Genomic DNA, 20,639 nt, shown 5'->3' with positions numbered 1-20,639 from the left:
GTGGTTAGTCCTGATACAGTATGGGTAGACTTTCATTTTTTCCCCTCACTCCCCCTCTCCAACCTCCATTTGGTAAAATTTCTTACTTGTGTTTGAACATGAATGATTGCTGGTTTTTCAGTTGATATTTTGAAACAAAAGAATTATTCAAAGCTATTACTCAAAACTTGATTTGATAACAATTGGATTGTTTAAGCCAATAGCCCTAGGCCTTTTATTTTTTTCAAAAGTGGAAGAAGACTGTCAGTACCTCGAAATATGGAGAATTTATTTTAAATAGAGAAAACCTTTCCTGACAGCAACAACTGCCTTTCCTGTTTTGGGTCCAAGACTGTAGGTGTGCGTTTATCATAGACATTGTAGAAAGAAAAATTACAAAAACGAGTAGCCTGAAAAAACTAAGGGAAGTGACATTTTTTCTATGCTGTGTTGTGCTTGAAAGGATTATTGTCTGGCTCATTCCCCCGTGCTTGGTAACTGAGTTATTTTGTTTGAGGTTCTCAGATATATGAAGGAGTGTCTGTGGAAGTGGAGGTGGATTTGTTCCAATTTCCTGAGGGCTAGAGCTAAGATCAGTGGGCAGAATTGGCAGAGAGAGTAGCTCAATGGAAAGAAACACATTTTAGCCATCAAAACCGTTTGCCTAAAGTCAAAAGTAAAGGGATCTGCTTCAGGAGGTGGCAGGGACCTCATCAAGGTGCTCAGGGGAGGTTGTAGGACAGCCATTTGTGAAAATATTTTAAAGGGGATGACCTTTAAAATTCCTTGAAGTTTTAAAAGTCTGTGAATGGCAATAAAGTTTTGTGGGTTTTTTTCAGTCTCTGAATGTAAAAGTAGGAGGGGAAAAGGAAACCTAGTAAACAGCCAACACTGGAGCATTTACTGTGGACTAGGCGCAGTGATCATTACTTACATGCATAGCTTCGTGCAATCCTTTCAACAACTCCATAGCAACTTACTTTCATAATCCACTATTTCTGTGTGGAAATGGTGACTCGGAAAGGTTAAATAAAATTGTCCAAGGACAGACAGTAAGTGGCATTGCTGAGAATTGAACCCGGGTCTCTCTGACTCCACAGCTTAATGCTTTTTCAACCAGAACACTGCGCTGCCTCGCTAGCTCCTCTTAATATAATAAGGATTCTGGAGGTACCCAGATCAGAGCTTGACCTTGTTAAAAAAAGAGTGACAGTTGACGTTCTTAATAATAAAAGCTTAATGGAACCAAGGTTGGTGATTCAGAGGAAATTAATGAGATTTTGTCAATTTTGTTTTAAACTTAACTTGTCAGAAAATACGGTGTCCAGTGACAAACTGTAGAAATGTTTTTGACAAATTAACTTGACTACAGGTGCCAGATCAGGGAAATGTTAATTTAATAGCCTTTAAGCGGTCCAGATTTATTGAGGGTTAAGATAGCACTACAAAGCCAAGCCCCTCGCTCTGAATGGATTTGTCATAGAATTTTATACAAAATCTATTCATAAGTTCAGTGCTACCATTTTGAATGTAAAAAAGTGAGTTCTTTGAGCTGATAAAGCCAGCATTTTATTGAGAGCAAAAAGTCTGGTGTTTTGGGTTTATTTTTTCCTCTCCATGAAGACCTTCTTTATTTCTCCTAGCCAATTAAACCTGGCTTAGGCCAGAATTAGGCCAGATTTTGTTCAAAATCATTACTCTGATCAAATGAAGTCCCTTAATCATCATCAGAATAGTGATAATTTGAGACCCCAGTACCAAGTCTGGATGCCATATTATTAACGAGTAGACCATTGGTAGAACATAGCATCCTTTGGTCCTTGTTAGGGGGAGTTGGGGAGGAAGACACTGGTGGAACGAAACTGCAGCCATTCCTTTAAGAGAGTTTTTACTTTTGAAGGCTACAAATAACCCTTTTATCAATTTGCATCATTACCTTGTCTGGATACACTGATGTATTTATTTCTGCATTAAAATTACATATAATGATCTGCTTGTGTAGTTGTGAGTAATGGAATAATGTTGCCTGCTTTTTGTCTCTTTAATTGCAAAAGCCAAGCTGTGTATTCTTTTTCTGCTTCTTTCCCTTGACAGAGAAATTGAACACTTAGCAAAGTTTTGAGATGTGATATTCAATTTATTATTGACAAACCTTGATGTGAAGTAGCTGTGCTAAATGAACCTTCTGTCCTAAAGACTTAATTCAGCTAACTCACTTGATAAGAATGTTTCTTAATTCAAGATTATTTTGAACTGAATACTATCTGTTCTTCTTTCGCTTCCCCTATTTTGGAAACTTGGGTGCATAATTTTAAAATTAATTCTATTATAAGCAGCAAATTGTATATTATTCTAATTAATGGGGTCAGATAGGAAAAATCTGATATAGATGTAATATTTTAACTTATCATCATGTTCAAGTTCTGTATATTTCAATTCCATCTATATTCATATTCTATATATTAGAAGTTATTTTACATTTTGAATTTTTTACATTTTATGAGCCAAGTATTAATTAGATGACCTGTGGTTCATAATGTTGGTATTTCATGATTGGCATAAAGGCACTTTTCTAAGGAGAGAGCTTTTGCAGTATATATCAAAAGCCATGAAGCATTCATATCCTTTGACCTAATAAGCTACTCCTAGGAGTATGTTCACAAACATTTATGTAAGAGAATGTTTATAAGAATATATTTATAATAGTGAAATATCAGAAACAATGTCCTTATTTAAGGACGGGGGAATAGGTTGACAGTACCTTTGTATGCTGTCATATAATGCAAGTGTTTGAAATCATGTGTTAAAAGAATATTAATCACTACAAAGCTATAGTAATCAAAACAGCATGGTATGGGCAGAAAAACAGACACATGGATCAATGGAACAGAATTGAGGGCCCAGAAATAAAACCATACATCTCTGGGCATCTAATCTTTGGCAAAGGAGCCAAGAACATACAATGAAGAAAGGAGAGTCTCTTCAATAAATAGTGTTGGGAAGACTGGACAGCCACATGCAAAAGAATGAAAGTAGACCATTATCTTACACCATACACAAAAGTTAACTCAAAGTGGATTAAAGATTTGAATGTAAGACCTGAAACCATAAAACTTTTACCAAAAAATGTAGGCAGTGCACTCTTTGACATCACTCTTAGCAATATCTTTTCAAATATCATGTCTACTCATGCAAGAGAAACAAAAGAGAAAATAAACAAATGGGACTACATCAGATTAACAAGCTTCTGCACAGTAAAGGAAGCCATCAGCAAAATGAAAGACAACTCACCAACTGGGAGAAAATATTTGCAAATCGTATATCCGACAAGGGGTTAATTTCCAGAATATATAAAGAATTCATATAACTCAACAACAAAAAAGTGAACAACCCGATCAGAAAATGGGCAGAGAATATGAACTTTTCGTTTTTTGATTTTTTCCTTCTTCTTCTTCTTCTCCCCAAAGCCCCCCAGTACATAGTTGTATATTCTAGTTGCGAGTCCTTCTGCTTGTGCTATGTGGGACACCACCTCAGCTTGGCCTGATGAGCGGTTCTGGGTCTGTACAAAGGATGCAAACTGGTGAAACCCTGGGCCACCAAAGCAGAGCTAAGTGAAATAAGTCAGAAAGAGAAAGACAAATACCATATGATTTCACTCATGTGAAAGATAAACACATAGATAAGAACAGATTAGTGGTTACCAGAGGGGGAAGGGGGCGAGGGGAGGATGAAAGGACTATAAGGGACACATATGTAAGGTGATGGACAAAAACTAGACTTTCGGTGGTGAACATGATGCAGTCTATACAGAAAAAGAAATATAATAATGTGCACCTGAAATTTACAGAATGTGATAAGCCAATATGATCTCAATAAAATAAAAATTTTAAAAATACAGTGTGTGGGGCGAGCCTGGTGGCGCAGCGGTTAGGTGCACACGTTCTGCTTCAGTGGCCCAGGGTTTGCCGGTTCGGATCCCTGGTGGGGACATAGCACCGTAGGTGTCCCACATATAAAGTAGAGGAAGATGGGCGCAGATGTTAGCTCAGGGCCAGTCTTCCTCAGCAAAAAGAGGAAGATTGGCGGCAGATGTTAGCTCAGGGCTAATCTTCCTTAAAAAAAAAATACAGTATGTACAACAGAAAAAAAAGAATTTTAATCATTCATTCCATCGGTATGTGTAAATAACTAGTATATGTCAGGCCGTATGTTAGGTGCTGGGAATATTTTAGGGAAGAATGAGGGCTCCTGAAGAATAGGGCCTGCAAAGTAGAAGAGGTCCAGTTAGTTTACTTGGGATAGAAGTGGTAGGTCTGGTGGGTCTAGATAGATAGTCTGAGGAGTCCTTTGGATTCAGTAAGCTAACGCCACAGTCCTGCTATATTCTAGGCCCTAGGAGACTGGAAAGTGGGTGAGGACAGTTTTTTCCTTTACATAATTTACAGTTGCATGAGAAGGTGAGGAAGGAGGTGGTGAGGGTGGGTAGAGAATAAAGTAAAACCACAAGACTGCAAATCAAATTGCTAAGGGGCACAGAAGATGGAATTAATTTGGACTTCCACCTTCTTGGAAGAGGAGACGTTTGAACTGAAGGACAAAAGAAGTGTTTTTCTTGATCAGTAACTAAGTGCCAGGCATTTTATGTCCATTTTATTTGCTTTTCCAGGTAAGGAAATAAGATTCTGAGAGGTGCAGTTAACTTGCCCAATATTTAAGGTCTGGCAGCTAGGGAAGTGGCAGAGCCAGGATTCAAACCTGGATCTGGCTGACCCCAAGTCTGTGCCCTTAACAGCTGTTCACTATTACTTTAGCAATACTTTAGCATGGGACCAGATCTTGAAGGGTGTTAACTGCCATGATAAGGAGTTGGAATGCTAACACTGTGGAGAGCCATCGTATATTTCAGAGCTGGTGACGGGCATGGTCAGTAGTTTGAGAAAAATCGCACTGATAGCAGTAAGGAGGTAAAGGTTTGGAGCGAGGAGAGGTTTTAGAGACAGGGACAGAGTTGGGAGGCTGCTGCAGTGGTCTCACTGAGAGGTGAAGCTTGAATTAGGGCAGTGGCAGTGAAGATGAGAAGGAGAAAAATTTGAGAGACCTTTCAGAGGCATTTGGATGCAGTTGAGACAGAGGAGTTAAGATTCCTAGCTTGAGTGACAGAGTAGGTGGTGAAAGCCTTAACTGAGATAGAATTTAGAACGAGAGACAAGCTGATACGGAAGAAAATAGGGCTTGGGCATGTTGAGTTTGAGATTCTGGCTGCGTTTGCAGAGCCATCAAGTCATGAGGCCGTGTGAGAGGAACTCTGGAGTCTAGTTGGGCTTCATGAATTGCATTGGTGTTGAGGAATAGTTTTGCTACAAGAAGTATTTTTCTTTTTGTTCTAAAACCTGAATTGATGGCATTTCTTGATTTAGGGGCTATTCTGGAGAGTGTTGTTCAACTCCAAATTTGTCAGCTCATTGTGGGTTTATTACTTTTATTTTCCTTTGATAAAAATTACTTAGCCTGTCATAGGAAGGTGTCTAAGTTATATTTTCAACTTATTTTTTCCAGCAGCCTGTCACAGAACCTGGCACATAGGGTGTTCTTAATAAATTTTGCTGGGTGCCTTAACATAGGATACATTTAAAAATCAACCGTTTTTCTTTTAAATCTCCTTTTTGTTCATAATTATAATATTTACTGTTTTGTTTCTAATTATAAAAGTAATATATGCTCATCATAGAAAGTGCAGAAAAATGTAAAGCAGAAAATTAAAATTACTCATAATTCCATGTCTGAGCGAGAACTCTCATTCACTTTTTTTCTTGTGAGAAAGAGTGTCCCTGAGCTAATATCTGTGCCATTCTTCCTCTATTTTTTGGATGTGGGACACTACCATAGCTTGGCCCGACAAGTGGTGTGTAGATCCACACCCAGGATCCAAACCCACGAACCCTGGGCCACAGAAACTGAGCGTGGAACCCAAGCATTATGCCACCAGGCCGGCCCCTCTTGTTCTCTTTTGCAGGTATTGGTATAGTAGGGATTTAAATACAATAAGCATCTTTTGCTTGGGTTACTGTTCTCTTGGATGGAAGTGTAAATTTTTTTGTCTAGGAGGCCTCTGCTAACCTCTTTTAGTCCGAGTTGGTTCTGAGCTCTCACGACAGCCTGTATTTTCCCATCTTAAAGCTTTTATCACATTGTACAATACAGACCAGCAGACCTTGAGTTTGATGAGGGTCTGCATTGTGTCTCACTTAACTCTGTCTTCAGAGCCCTGCATGGTGTTTCAGTGGGTGTTTGTTGAAGGTGTGAGTGACTAAGCAAGGCGGGGCCACCCCAGTTTTCCTTCTCCCTGTGTTGAACCCTTCCTTGTGTTCTAATGATGCCTCCATTCCTCCAAGTCTGTATTGTGGAAAACATAAATTGCCATGAAGTGAAACTGTATGATGTGATTTTTGTTTATTGCTAGTTGCTTTTTAATAGTTAGATGTTAGGTCTTTGGAATATTGCTTGCCTTGATGTGTGATGAATACTTTTAATCCTTTGGTCACCTTATTTTTTTAATAAGTTAATTACTTTCTATTATATTGATGGATTGTTTTATGTTTTAGATGATTCCCTCTAAATATTGCAACACAGGGACTATTCGATAGAGCTAACTGCCACCACCTTGAGTTTTTTCAGAAGAGTCTCCTTATTAAAAAATATATAATTTCAGGGTTTGTGCAAGGTACTTTTCCCCATCATCAGTGCCTCAAGATGGAAGATTAAAAAGATAAAGTGCTTCATTCATTTAATAAGTATCTACCATATTTATTCTCATAGTTTCCCCCACACTTGCTGTTTCACTATGAAATAAAGAGGATAAAGGGGTTCTTGGGAGTACTGTGTAACTGTCTGCTTTCATTTCCTAAACAGCAGTGACTGCCCTGCCTCGGCTGACAGTGTCACGGTTCTCTGGAGTCTCGGTCCCCCAGCACTTCTCCCTGGGCAGCTCCTCAGAGCTAGCTCCTTTTGTGGGAGACTGCTTTAGGCAGTGCCTTTGGTGTGTTTGTTAGAAGAGGGCGGGAGAGATGATTTTCAAGCCTTGGAGAGGGGGAATTGATTACATTTAGAGTAACTTTGGGGAAGGAAGGCACTGATGTTTAGAGTAGGGGCTTTGGAGTCGGGCAGACATAGGTTTGGGTCCTGGCTTTTCTGCCTTGGTTATGGGATCCTGAGCAGATGATTTATAAGCTTTAGTTTTCTCATCTGTAATATGAGAGTAATGATAGATCCCTACCTCTTATAGTGATTGTGAGAATTAAATGAGATAGGCAAACATTTAGCAGAGTGAACTTAACTGTTAGCTCTAAATAAATGCTAGCTCTTGTTGTAGTAATAAGTATTATTACTGGGGCTCCTATAGCATCTGTCTTTGGCCTAATGTGACCGTGTAGTAGGCTTGAGTAATAGAAATGGATCTGATTTCAAAACTTAGGCCCTTTCTAGCATACTGCTCTGCATTTCTAAAGCACTTTACAGTTAGTGAAGCACATTCACGTTTGTCATCTCGTTGAATCTTTGTGTCTTGAGATCCTATGGTCTCTGTCGTCCCTCACCTCCAGTCTTTAGAAGGAAGAAGAGGAATAAACAGAAATAAGAAGGAAGAGCAATGACAGGCACCTGGCCTGGGTCTGAAAAAGACATTGAGAAGAGAGTGATAAGAGGGCAATAAACCCACTCCAGAAATGTTTTAATTTTAACCCTTTGACTACCTAAGTCAAAACACTTGCTGTTTAGAGATGTCTTTGCTAGTCATTAGAATTTTTATTTCAAAGCTGAAAAACTTGCATCGGGGTGTGTGTGTGCACATGTGTGTATGCATGACAGTATGTGTGCATTATGTAGGAGAATTACTTTTTTAATTATTTGCTTTATAACAGAGACAAGGCTCAGTAAAAAAACATCAGTGGATCTAATATTAGATACTGGGTTATCTGAGAAGTGGAATTTCTCTGAAAATGTTTTTAAAACTGATTTTATGTGTTTCCTTACCCTAGTTCTGATCTTTTTTTTTCTCCTTAGAATGATAGAATTATAGAATGTTAAAGATAGAACTACTTGTTGGCTCAAGTCCCTCCGTCTCCCTCTCCTACAAGGAAACAGACCCATAGAGGAAGGGAGGAGGGCTGGATGGAGGAAACTAACGTTTATTGAGTTCCTCCCATGTGTCCTGGTAGGCATTGGAGTCATTCATGTGTTCGTTCTGTAGTTCAACAGATATTTTTTGAGAGTCTTCTCTGCACCAGGCACAGTGCTAACCGTTGTGTACAGAGCAGTAAACAAAGCACACATTGTTACGGCTGCCCTCAGGGACGCTCAGAGGCTAGTGAGGAAGGCATGCACTGAAGATGTACAGAAATAAATGCATAATATCAACTTGTTAAGTGTTGTGAAGGAAATGAACAGGATATGTGTGAGAGAATAACTGTGGAAGGGGCTTCTTTCTATAGGATAATGAGTGAAGGTTTCTCTGAGGAGGTGTCATATGAGCTGTGCTTTTAATAACAATAACAATAACAATAATAATCCTCAAAAGAGTCCTCTAATAGATAGGTTCTATCATTATCATCATTTTACATAAGAGGAAAGAGAAGAACAGAGAGATTAAGTAACCTGCCCAAAGCCACACATTAGAGGATGCAAAGATCATGAGAAAGAGCCTTATAGATATAATGCATAGCACCCACCATGCCCTGGAAAGTGGGAGAAGCAGGCTAGGTACACACACACACACACACACACACACACACACACACTCACACACATACACACTGCAAGAAAGCCACACACACACACACCCCCACTGCAAGAAAGCCGGTAGCGAAAGCATGCTGAGCAGACGGGGGAGTGGCAGTAGAGTGAAGTTAGAGAGGTAGCCAGGGGTCAGATCATGCAGTGCTTTCTTGGACACTGCAAAGAATTTGGATTTTATTCAAAGTGTCATGGAAATCACTTATTGAAGGAATTTACATAGAAGTGTAAATATGATCAATTTGAGTTAAAAAATCTAGCTTGTTGTCAAGAACAAATTGGAGTGGGCAAGAGTACAGGAGGTCAGTTTGGAATCTGTTAGAATAGTCCAGGTGAAACCTCATGGTATTTTGGTGGCAGTGGAGATGGAGAGAAGTGGGATGGTTTTGAAATATATATTTTTCAATTTTTTACATTGAGATAAAACTCACATAAAATGTACCACTCTAGGGCCTGGCTCCGTGGTCGAGTGGTTAAGTTCGCGCGCTCCGCTGCTGCGGCCCAGGGTTCGGATCCTGGGCGCGGACATGGCACCACTCATCAGGCCACGTTGAGGCAGCATCCCACATCCCACAACTAGAAGGACCTGCAACTAAGATATACAACTATGTTCGGGGGGTTTGGGAAGATAAAGCAGAAAAAAAAAAAAAACAACTAAACTAAACCTTTAAAAAAATAAAAATAAAATGTACCATTCTAATCTTTTTTTTTTGGAGGAAGATTAGCCCTTAGCTAACATCTGCTGCCAATCCTCCTCTTTTTGCTGAGGAAGACTGGCCCTGAGATAACATCCATGCCCATCTTCCTCTACTTTTTTATATGTGGGACGCCTACCACAGCGTGGCTTTGCCAAGCGGTGCCATGTCTGTACCCGGGATCCAAACCAGCGAACCCGAGGCCACCGAAGCGGAACGTGCGAACTTAACCACTGTGCCACCTGGCCAGCCCCTCTTTTCTGTTTCTTTTATCCACCAATCTTCGGGTCATTCTCCTCTCTCACTGAAGGCTTGAGTTCTTGGCTCATAGTCTTCTTTCGCACCCCGACTCCTGTCATCATCCTGGGCAATTTCATCTAAAGCAAGAATCCGTCCAATTCCCATGTCTCAATCCCTGGATCATGTCATCATCCCCAATGCCTTTCCATCCACTCTGCCTCCAATCACTTATTGCAGTGAGTACACCAGAGATCTGCACCAATTCCAAAATCTCAAATTAGAACATCCATCCACTAAATATACTTTAATAGACTTTCACTTCATTTATTTGTTCAAGTAATCCCTCAGTTCTTCAACTTACAATCTACTGATGCATCACCTTTTAATTATCTATCAGTCACCCTTATGTCCCAACACCACCTTCAAGATTACATGATACATCATTACCTCTACGCATAAAGAGTTTTAACACTCTCCTCCTCCATTGGACTCAGTTGGCAGAACACCAATCTTGGATAAACCCAATCCTCTGTATTCCTCAGCTAAACATTACCAGAGAAAAATCATGTAACTGTATCGACTGATTTCACTTTAAATTCATAATGATAAACCTCAAACAGACATCAGCACTGTAGAGCAAGCCTGCATCTCCTGATCCAAACTGCACCCCACCCAAGACTACTATTGCACATTCTTCTCTCCTCAAACTTCTTATGAGCCTCCCTTAGCTTCAGCTCCTGTCCTTTGCTCACGTACTGCCATCAGATGAGAAGTATTCTTTATTAAGAAAATAAGAGCTTTTGGAAAGAAACTCTCTCATCCTTCCATCATTAAATTCACACACTTACCTGGATTTAATCACCTTCTCTCCCTCCACTACCTCCACCCCAAGCCTCGAATTCACTCATCTCATTATCTCATTAAAGATCAATCTCTCCACTTGTGTTCTATGTCCCTTTGGCTCTTACCTTCACGAGGACTTCACTCCTTCACTTTTCTTCACCTTCTCCTGCATTACAACCTCTCCCTCTCTTGGCTTCCATGACAAACGCTCTTGGTTTTTCGCCATCCTCTCTCGTCTGTCCTTCTCAGTATCCTTTGCAGATTCCTCCTGCTCTGCAGTCTCTCTTTGTTAGCATTCTTTGGCCTCTCAATTGTGCTCTCTTTTGTCTATCTCTACACATTTCCCCTAGGTGATCTCACCAGTCTCAAAGCTCTAATACAATCTATATCCTGCTGATACCCAAATCTTACCTCCATCTCAAACTTCTCCCTGGATTCCAAATTCGTACATCAAATTGTCTACACAATATGCAGAAAAGTGTCACGCTTGCTTGATTCTTCTTTCTCCTTCATACCGTCTACCTACTCCCTTAATAGGTTCTATGTGTCTATTTCAAAAACATACTTCAATGGAAAAAGAACAGCCTCTTTAGCAGATGGTGCTGGGACAACTGGATAGTCACATGCAAAAGAATGAATTTGGACTCCTACCTCACACCATATACAAATATAATTCAACACAGATTAAAGACCTAAATGTAAGTCTAAACGTCTAAAATTCTTGGAAGGAAACATAGGTGTAAATTCTTCATAACCTTGGACTAGGCGGTGATTTCTTAAATATGACACTAAAAGCACAAGCATCAAAAGAAGAAACAAATTGGGCTATATAAAAATTAAGAACTTTTCGTGCTTCAAAGGACACTATCAAGAAAATGAAAAGACAAACCACAGAATGGGAGAAAATATTTGCAAATCATACATCTGATAAAGATCTATTATCCAGAATATGTAAAGAATTCTTACAACTCAGTAATAAAAAGACAAGCAATCTGATTTAAAAATAGGCAAAGGATTTGAATAGACATTTCTCCAAAGAAAATATACAAATGGCCAAAACACACATGAAAAGATGTTCAATATTGTTAGTCATTAGGGAAATACAAATCAAAAATCACAATGAGATACCACTTCATACCCACTAGGATGGCTATAAATTTTTCTTTTTTTAAATAACTGAAAATAAGAAACGTTAGCAAGGATGTATAGAGACTGGAACTTTCATACATTGCTGGTAGAAATGTAAAATGATGCAGCCGTTCTGGAAAACAGTTTGTCAGTTTCTCAAAAATTAAACATAGAGTAAACCTTCTGACTCAGCATTTCCTTTCCTAGGTGTACCCCAAGAAACTCAAAACATATGCTCACATAAAAACTTGTATGTAGGTGTTCACAGTAGCATTATTCATAATAGCCAAAGAATGGAAGCAACCCAAATGTCCATCAACTGATTAACAGATAAACAAAATCCATACAATGGAATATTATTCAGCCATAAACAAGAATGAAGTACTGATCCATGCCACAACATGGACGAACCTTGAAAACATTATGCCAAGAGAAAGAAGCCAGACATAAATGATCACCTGTTGTGTGAATCCATTTATAGGAAATGTCCAGAACAGGCAAATCTATAGAGACAGAAAGTAGATTAGTGGTTTCCAGGACTTGGGGGTAACAGGGAACTGAGAAGTATGGGGCTTCTTTGGGGGATGGTGGAAATGTTATGGAACTAGATAGTGGTTATAGCTGCATAACATTGTGAATATATGGGAAACCACATAATTGTGTACTTTAAAATGGTTAGAATGGGGGCCAGCGGAAGTGCGCACGTTCTGCTTCGGCGGCCCAGGGTTCGCCGGTTCAGATCCCGGGTGCAGACATGGCACCGCTTGGCAAAGCCATGCTGTGGTAGGGGTCCCACATATAAAGTAGAGGAAGGTGGGCATGGATATTAGCTCAGGGCCAATCTTCCTCAACAAAAAGAGGCGGATTGGCAGCAGGTGTTAGCTAAGGGCTAATCTTCCTCAAAAGAAAAAAAAAAAAGAAACAGAAAAGAAAGAGGAGAGGATGGTGTAGTTGGATGGCTTGGGTCTCAAGGGAGCAGGGATTTTTGCAAGAAAGGAGAAGTAATAGTTTGAAAGTAGCAGGGACAAGAATACCTACTCCAGCTCCTGGGTTTGAAGATTTGAGGTTAAAAAGAAAAAAGAAAAAATCTTCTAGACAGCAGAGAAAGCAGTATCCTCAATGGCCAGCAGGTTTCAATTAAGACAAAGAGGTAGAGGGAATGTGTTTTATAAAGAAGTGATGATTTATGGAAGTTTGCTAATTAGTGCAGGAGTTCCAGAGGGGAGTGGAAGGTTGAGGAGGGAGGAGGGTTAGGGTGTAGGAAGGATGGGGTATATATAGAGAGCGCGGTGTGGGTATGGTGGTTAGGGCACTAATGAAAGGCCAGGGACCCTTGAACTTCAGTGCAGGTGACTGAAGTAAACAGAAATACTGTATCATGGAATTAGTACCCCATGGTCTCTGAGAAGGCAAATCTTTGGTTCCAGGGCTACAGGCCTGAATGCTTCCTCAGAGAGTATGGCAGCTTCCCATGCAGCTTATCCCAAGGTCTCAAGGAACGATGTGGCAATTTTCAGGGAGGGCAGCTGATGCCAAGGTCTCATGATGACTTTTCCAAGGTCACACTGAATAAGTAGCAGAGCAGATCTCCTCACACCAACATCAGGTCCGCTCACCACTCTGGTTTGTTTATTTTGGTGGAGTGCTCATTTACCTTATTGCTGGCAGAGCTGGATCTGTTAAACCATTAGAAAATGAAAATTAAAAGGAAAAAACCCTTAAAACTAGACAGTGTTTCCACTTTGGGACCAGTCCAGGCTCATTAAGCAGGTCTGTGCAAAAAGGATGAGAAATGGCTGTGCTGCACACAGGCCCTGGAGAGCATTATTCTGGCCCAGTAAGGTCTGCATCACTGTGACTGTGTGCTTTACCTTGTGCATGTGCTCTGTCCACAGGGTCATGTAGGCACAACAGCAACCAAGAAGATCGACGTCTACCTCCCCCTGCACTCAAGCCAGGACAGACTGCTGCCAATGACCGTGGTGACAATGGCCAGCGCCAGGGTGCAGGACCTGATCGGGCTCATCTGTTGGCAGTACACAAGCGAAGGACGGGAGCCGAAGCTCAAGTAATCCTCCTTCTTTTTGGCTGCTCTAGTTTCTGGCTGTTTCCTGGCCACCCATTCTGCATTCTGGGCCCGGTCAGTCTTTCTAGGCATTGGCCTGAGAACCAGACGTCCACACTGATCCAGGTCAGGTTGCTCACCTGATCTTGCACCTGTGTACCTTGGCTTATCTCAGAGAATCTGCTTGGAAACTAGATTGATAAGTTTATGAATCCAGGCGTGAGGAAATGCATCGTAGCAGTTCCCAAACCCTTTTGTGATGCTTGCTGATAAAAGCAGCTTAGAAGGTAGTGGGAGGGAAGTAATAGTGTTGGACAACTACCATGAGTTGGGCACTGTACTGGGCACTTCATACCTGGTTTCTCATTTAATTTTCCCAGAGCTGTGGTGAGCATTATGCTCCTCATTCTGCAGAGGAGGAAACTCAGGGTCAAGAGTTGTTATTTGCTGAAGGTTACACCAATGGGAGATGGCACAGTCAAGCTTGGATTCCCAGTCTGTTTGATGCCAAGGTTTTTGCTTTATTTCTGTTGCTCTGAATTACAGTTTCCTTTGTTATCAGTCAGTGGCTTGGTTTTTCTCTTAGTCACTAGGCTCTCCTCCTCATTAAACAGTTATGTTAAAAATGTAGCGCTTGAAAGTAAAGGCTCTGTGTCTGTACGTCATAACTTGAATTTTGAAGTGCTTTGCTGCATTGGTTCTCCCATCCTTGAATTTCTTATCTGACAGGCACCTTCTTCTAGGTTCATGTGCTCTTCCCAGCAGTAGGGTTTGGGATACAGCAAAATGGATGCCTTCCATTTGTGGGTGCCTTCATTTTGGAAATGTATTCGCATGGAGGCTCTCTCTTCTCACATTTTCAGAGGCAGAATGATCCAGTCTGCTGTTGTTTTGTTTTTCTTTAGGTGCATTAAATTTGCACTTAAAATTACTCTTTCACGTTCTTATTGACATTGCCATCCACATTGCCTGAATAAATTGTGAGTATAAAGATAATCTTTATTGCTCCTGTAGCAGTAGAAAGCCTTTTCAACCAGGATACCACCTAGGCTCAGAAAAGTGTTGTCACCAGTTCTGCTTAGGTCTGAGCCAAGGTGTTGGGCCTCTTCAGCATGAAGTGGAAGCAAGAAGACACAAAAGAGAGTCACAGTGATGTTGTCTGAGTTAATCCTTAAAACAGTGCTTAGTGCAGGAACTGAAACCAAGAGAGGCAAAGGAATTGCTCAGGGTTACACAGCTAGGAAGTAGCAAAGACAGAGTTGAATTGTGACATACATGTTACAGATGAGGAAACTAGAGCTTAGAGAGGCTAAATCACACAGTAGGTGATAGAAGTGGTCTTTAAACCCAGGATCTGGCTCCAGAGCCCTGGATCTCCACTGTTGCCTTATACTGCCTTCCATGGAACTCTGTTATGGTGATAGTAAAACATTTATTGAGTCTGTAGTTATTGCAGGCACTGGGCTAGATCTGGACATAGAGAAGTGAAAAAGGCAGTTCATGCCATCGAGGAGCTTATTGTCTAAGATTAATAGGCAATCATAATGTAAAACAATAAAAACGCAAAGTAAAGTCAGGTTCTGTAAGAAGATCTGACTCCATATTTGGTGACTAGAGTGGAGTCATGAAAAGCAGCCTCGATTAAGTGACATCTAAACTGAAACCTGAAGGAGGAGTAGGAAAAGTGATGCAGAGAGGTTGAGAGGAGGGTATTGTAAACAGAGGGAAAAGCGTGAACTTCCAGTTATGATGGCCCTTTAAATTTATGCTTCAAAGTCTGTGTTCTGCTCCAGATACATAGTAATGATAAATGAAATGTGTTATTGACACGCTTGTACTTTAATAACAAGATAAACATCCTAGTGGGCTGGAAACAGAGCCAAGCACAGAAATAGGCAGAGTGTGCTAGGAGTCAATTCTTCTAGAGTATTACTTCCCAAAGAACATGCTGTGAATGAGTTTACCAGTATGTGAAATAATAACATATCAAGATAATGTAATAATTCTATGAATGCATCAACCAACATATTCTCATATTTTAAGGGAACTATAAAGGGGCATTGACTGTTCCACAGTCAAAATGGGAAATACATTCCTATCAGAAACTGATAAACGAAGCAGACCAAAAATTAGTAAGGACAAGGAAGATTCAAACCATTTAATTAGCAATTCTGAACCCCCAAAAGAGAGATTGTCTTTTATACTAGTTTGAAAGCTTCTGAAGTTGAGTACATCTTAACATTTATATTCCTGAGGGTACCTAGCATGTTGACATTTTTTAATCGTTGTTCTGTTTGTACTTAAGTGTTAGAATAGATCCTTATTTGATCTTTTCCAGTAGGTTGACCCTGTGGAAGAGCTCTTCATTTATATGAGACCAAATTGCTAGATGAATGGAAGAGCTTTCCTCCAATTCAGCCTGGTTGTCAAGAAAACCATTTATTTAAGAATATCATTCTCCTGTCTCTGTGCCTTGAAAATGGTCTCTGGTAGTAGACTTTGGCTCCAGGGGAGGAATGGAGAATTTGGCTGGAGTTCTTGGCTTCCTTTACACTTATACCTGTTAACTCCTGAGAAAGATTGGAATGTGGTATTTAAGCTGATTCCTGCTTGTTTTGATGCACTGATTTTAGGGGAAATATTTGAAAGAAACTGAAATAATTTCATTCTCTAGGTAGTTGAATTTTTTAATTTAGACTTTGTTAAATTCATGTTTATTGAATTTTTATCAGAAAATGTAGCCTATATAATTTCTACTTAGAGATTTATTTATATTTTGGGGGCATACTAGACAACAAATTTTTTATAAATATTCTGTGGATCCTGGAAAAAAATTATCCTCTATAGGTTACAGAATTCAATATATACTTATAAGTCACCATCTTTAATTACTCTTTTGTTTGTGCATTTTTTGACTGTTCTGTGGATGATTAAGAGAAATGGATTGAAATTTCTGTTTTCTTGTGTTTGTCAATTTCTCTTGCGATTTCAACAGTTTCCACTTTATATGTATTAGTGCAGGAAAAAATCATGCATTTCATATCTTTATTGTGAATTGTACTTTTTTCAGTATGAAACACTCCTAATGTTTTATTTATGTATTGTGTCCTGCCTTTTTCTTTGCTTTATTTCAGTAATAAGAACTTTTCCCCCATTCTTCTTTGCACTTGTCTGGTGTATCTTTGTTCAACCTTTTACCTTTTTTACCTTTATCTTTTTGTTTTAGATATGTTGAATAATTTTCTGAGGTTTTTCTTTTTTGACCCAATCTAAGTCACTGTGTTTTCATAGGGAAGTTTATCTTACTAACATTTATTGTAACCACTGATACGTTGTTTTTGTGTTAGTCAACTTGGTTTAAGCTTTGTTTTTTATACTTTCTTTTTTATTTCAATTTATTTTTAATTCTGAGGCTGGTTACTTGTAAGATTTTTTAAAAATTTCTAATAGACTATTTTTTAGAGTAGTTTTAGATTTACAGAAGTTACAGAGATTCCCACATATCTCCTTCCTGCCCCTCATTTCCCCCTGGTATTAGCATCTTGCCTTAGTGCAGTACATTTATTACAATTGGTGAACTGAGGTTGATACATTATTTATTAACTAAAGTCAGTAGTTTACATTAGGTTACATTCTTTGCCTTTTACAACTCTAATGATTGTATCATATAGAGTGGTTTCACCACCTTAAAAATGCCCTGTGCTCCATCTATTCATTCCCCCCTGTTCCCACTCCCATCTCTGGCAACCGCTCATCTTTTTGCTGTCTCTATAGTTTTGCATTTTTCAGATTGTCAACTGGAATCATACTATACGTAGCCTTTTCAGACTGGCTTCTTTCACTTAGCAATGTGCGTTTAAGTTCCCTTCAAGTCTTTTTGGGGCTTGATAGCTCATTTTTCATATTGCTGAATGATATTCCATTGTGTGGATGTATCACATTTTGTTTTTTCATTCATCTATTGAAGGACAGCTTGGTTGCTTCCAATTTTTGGCAGTTATGAACAAAGCTACTATAAACATTCATGTACAGGTTTTCATGTGGACGTAAGATTTTTCAATTCATTTTGCAGATGCCTAGGAGCACAATTGCTGGATTGTATGGTAAGCCTCTGTTTAGCTTTCTAAGAAACTACCAGACTTTCTTCCAAAGTGGTTATACTCTGTGCCATTGCCATCAGCAATGCATGAGAGTTCCTGTTCCACATCCTCACCAGCATTTGGTTTTGTATGTGTTTCGGATTTTAGCCATTCTGTGTGCAGTAGTATCTCATTGTTGTTTTGATTTGCAATTCCCTAATGAGGTACGTTGAACATCTTATCATATGCTTATTTGACATCTGTTTGTCTTCTTTGGTAAGCTGTCTGTTCAGGTCTTTTGCCTACTTTTTTAATCAGGTTGTATTTTTTTGTTTTTTAAAGATTTTATTTTTCCTTTTTCTCCCCAAAGCCCCCTGGTACATAGTTGTGTATTTTTAGTTGTGGGTCCTTCTAGTTGTGGTATGTGGGACGCCGCCTCAGCATGGCTTGACGAGCGGTGCCATGTCAGCATCCGGGATTCGAACTGGCAAAACCCTGGAACTGGTGAAACCCTGGGCTGTCGAAGCAGCTGTGGCTTGTCTTTTCATTCTCTTAACAGCATCTTTTTCAGAGCAGAAGTTTTTCTTTTTTTTTTAAAGATTTTATTTTTCCTTTTTCTCCCAAGGCCCCCAGTACACAGTTGTGTATTTTTAGTTGTGGGTCCTTCTAGGTGTGGCATGTGGGATGCTGCCTCAGCATGGCTTGATGAGTGGTGCCATGTCAGCATCCAGGATTCGAACTGGCAAAACCCTGGGCCGCCGAGTCAGAGCGCACAAACTTAACCACTTGGCCACGAGGCCGGCCTCAGAAGTTTTTCTTTTAGATTGGCGTCTGAGCTAACATCTGTTGCCAATGTTCTTTTTCTTTTTTCTTTTTTCCCTTCTCCATCCCAAAGCCCCCTAGTACATAGTTATACTAGTTGTAGGTCTTTCTGGTTGTGCTATGGTTGTGCTTTCTGGTTATGCTATCAAACCGCCTCAGCATGGCTTGATGAGTGGTGCCATGTCCGTGCCCAGGATCTGAACTGGCGAAACCCTGGACCAGTGAAGTGGAGCACACGAACTTAAGTACTTGGCCACAGGGCCAGCCCCCAGAAGTTTTTAATATTAATCAACTCCAGCTTATCAATTTTTTCTTTCATAGATTGTGCTTTTAGTGTTATTTAAAAGTCATCACCAAACCCAAAATTACCTAGATTTTCTCCTGTGTTATCTTCTAGAAGCTTTATAGTTTTGTGCTTTACATTTAGGTCTATGATCCACATAGAGTTAATTTTTGTGAAAGGTGTAAGGGCTGTGTCTAGATTTTTTTTTTTTTTTTTTTTTTGCATGTGGATGTCCAGTTGAAAAGACCATCCTTTCTCCATTGAATTACCCTTGCTCCTTTGTCAAAGATCAGTTGACTGTATTTGTGTGGTTCTATTTCTGACCTGTAAGATCTTTAAAAACATTCCTTAATTTATATTTCTCCATCAGATTCAAGAGTGAATATCTTTTAGTAACACACATTTGTAAAAGAGAGAAAAATAAAATTCAGTGAGGTTTTACCCTGTCATGAACTTGAGATGGGAGGTAAGCACCTGCTCTTTACACAAAACCACATTTACTCTACTTCATAGATAATTTAGGGGATTTTCAAGGGTAATTTTGACTAGTCCCAATTTGTGTGCAGAGACTTTAGTCATATATTATGGCTCCATTGTATATTAGAATGACCATTCCTTCTTGCCTCCTTCTTTTCACTCGTTCCTTAGACATTCAACGTATTTCACTGGTCTCTCATTTACTATTGCTCTTTATCAGGCTACTGACAGGTGAGCTACTAAAAGCCTGAAGAATGTTGCTGTAGTCTAGAAAACTGGAGTAGTATACTTTGGAGATTATTGCAATGCTCAGTGAGTGGAAATTTCTGGCTTTAGAGCAGTTCCTGTCCAAAAGAAATATAATACAATCACCTCACACCTGTTAGAAGGGCTATCATCAAAAAGACAAGATATAACAAGTGTTGGCGAAGATGTGGAGAAAAGGGAACCCTTGTGCACTGTTGGTAGGATGTAAATTGGTATAAGCACTGTGGAAAACAGTATGGAGATTCCTCGGAAAATTAAGAATCGAACTACTCTGTGATCCAGCAATACCTCTTCTGGGTATGCATCCAAAGGAAATGAAAACAGGATCTCGAAGAGATAATTGCACTCCCATCTTCATTGCAGCATTATTCACAGTAGCCAAGATAGGGAAACAACCTGAGTGTCTGTCTGTGGATGAACAGATAAAGAAGACGTGGTGTGTGTGTGTGTATACACACACATATATATGAATATATATATATATACACATATGCAATGGAATATTATTCAGCCATGAGGAAGAAGGAAATCCTGCCATTTGTGACGATATGGATGGACCTTGAGGACATGATCCTAAGAGAGAGAACCCAGGCAGAGAAAGACAAATACTATATGATATCACTTGTGTGTGGAATCTGAAAAAGCCAAATTCAGAAATAGAGATTAGAATGGTGGTTACCAGGGACTTGGGGGATAGAGGAAATGGGGAGGTGTTGGTCAAAGGGTACAAATTTCCAGTTATAAGATGATAATTTCTGGGGATCTGATATACAACATAACAGTTATAGTTAATACTGTATTATACTTGAAAGTTGCTGAGAGAATAGATCTTAAATGTTCGTACCACAAAAAAAAAAATAATTATGTAACATGATGGAGATGTTAGTTAATGCTACTTGGTGGTAAACATTTTGTAATATATGAGTGTATCAAATTAACATGTCGTACACCTTAAACTTAGACAGTATGTT

At 39.5% G+C, this 20,639-nt stretch overlaps 1 protein-coding gene across 7 annotated transcripts in view; it reads left to right on the top strand.

The window, feature by feature from the left end:
• MAPKAP1 (MAPK associated protein 1) overlaps positions 1-20,639 on the top strand; it is a 224,554-nt gene that overhangs the window by 93,116 nt on the left and 110,799 nt on the right. For all 7 annotated transcript variants that reach the window (XR_006889485.1, XM_046667870.1, XM_046667878.1 and 4 more), the window contains one exon: positions 13,571-13,743. Coding sequence is in view for 6 of the 7 variants with exons in the window: in XM_046667870.1 (XP_046523826.1) it covers positions 13,571-13,743 (173 nt within the window). In the remaining variant the exon portion in view is untranslated. The remainder of the gene's footprint in view (positions 1-13,570; positions 13,744-20,639) is intronic.

This window comes from Equus quagga, chromosome 1 (genome assembly GCF_021613505.1).
Source record: "Equus quagga isolate Etosha38 chromosome 1, UCLA_HA_Equagga_1.0, whole genome shotgun sequence".
NCBI classification, from domain to species: domain Eukaryota; kingdom Metazoa; phylum Chordata; class Mammalia; order Perissodactyla; family Equidae; genus Equus; species Equus quagga.
The sequence above is the reverse complement of the archived record's forward strand: the minus strand, read 5'-3'. Positions and strand labels throughout refer to the sequence as shown.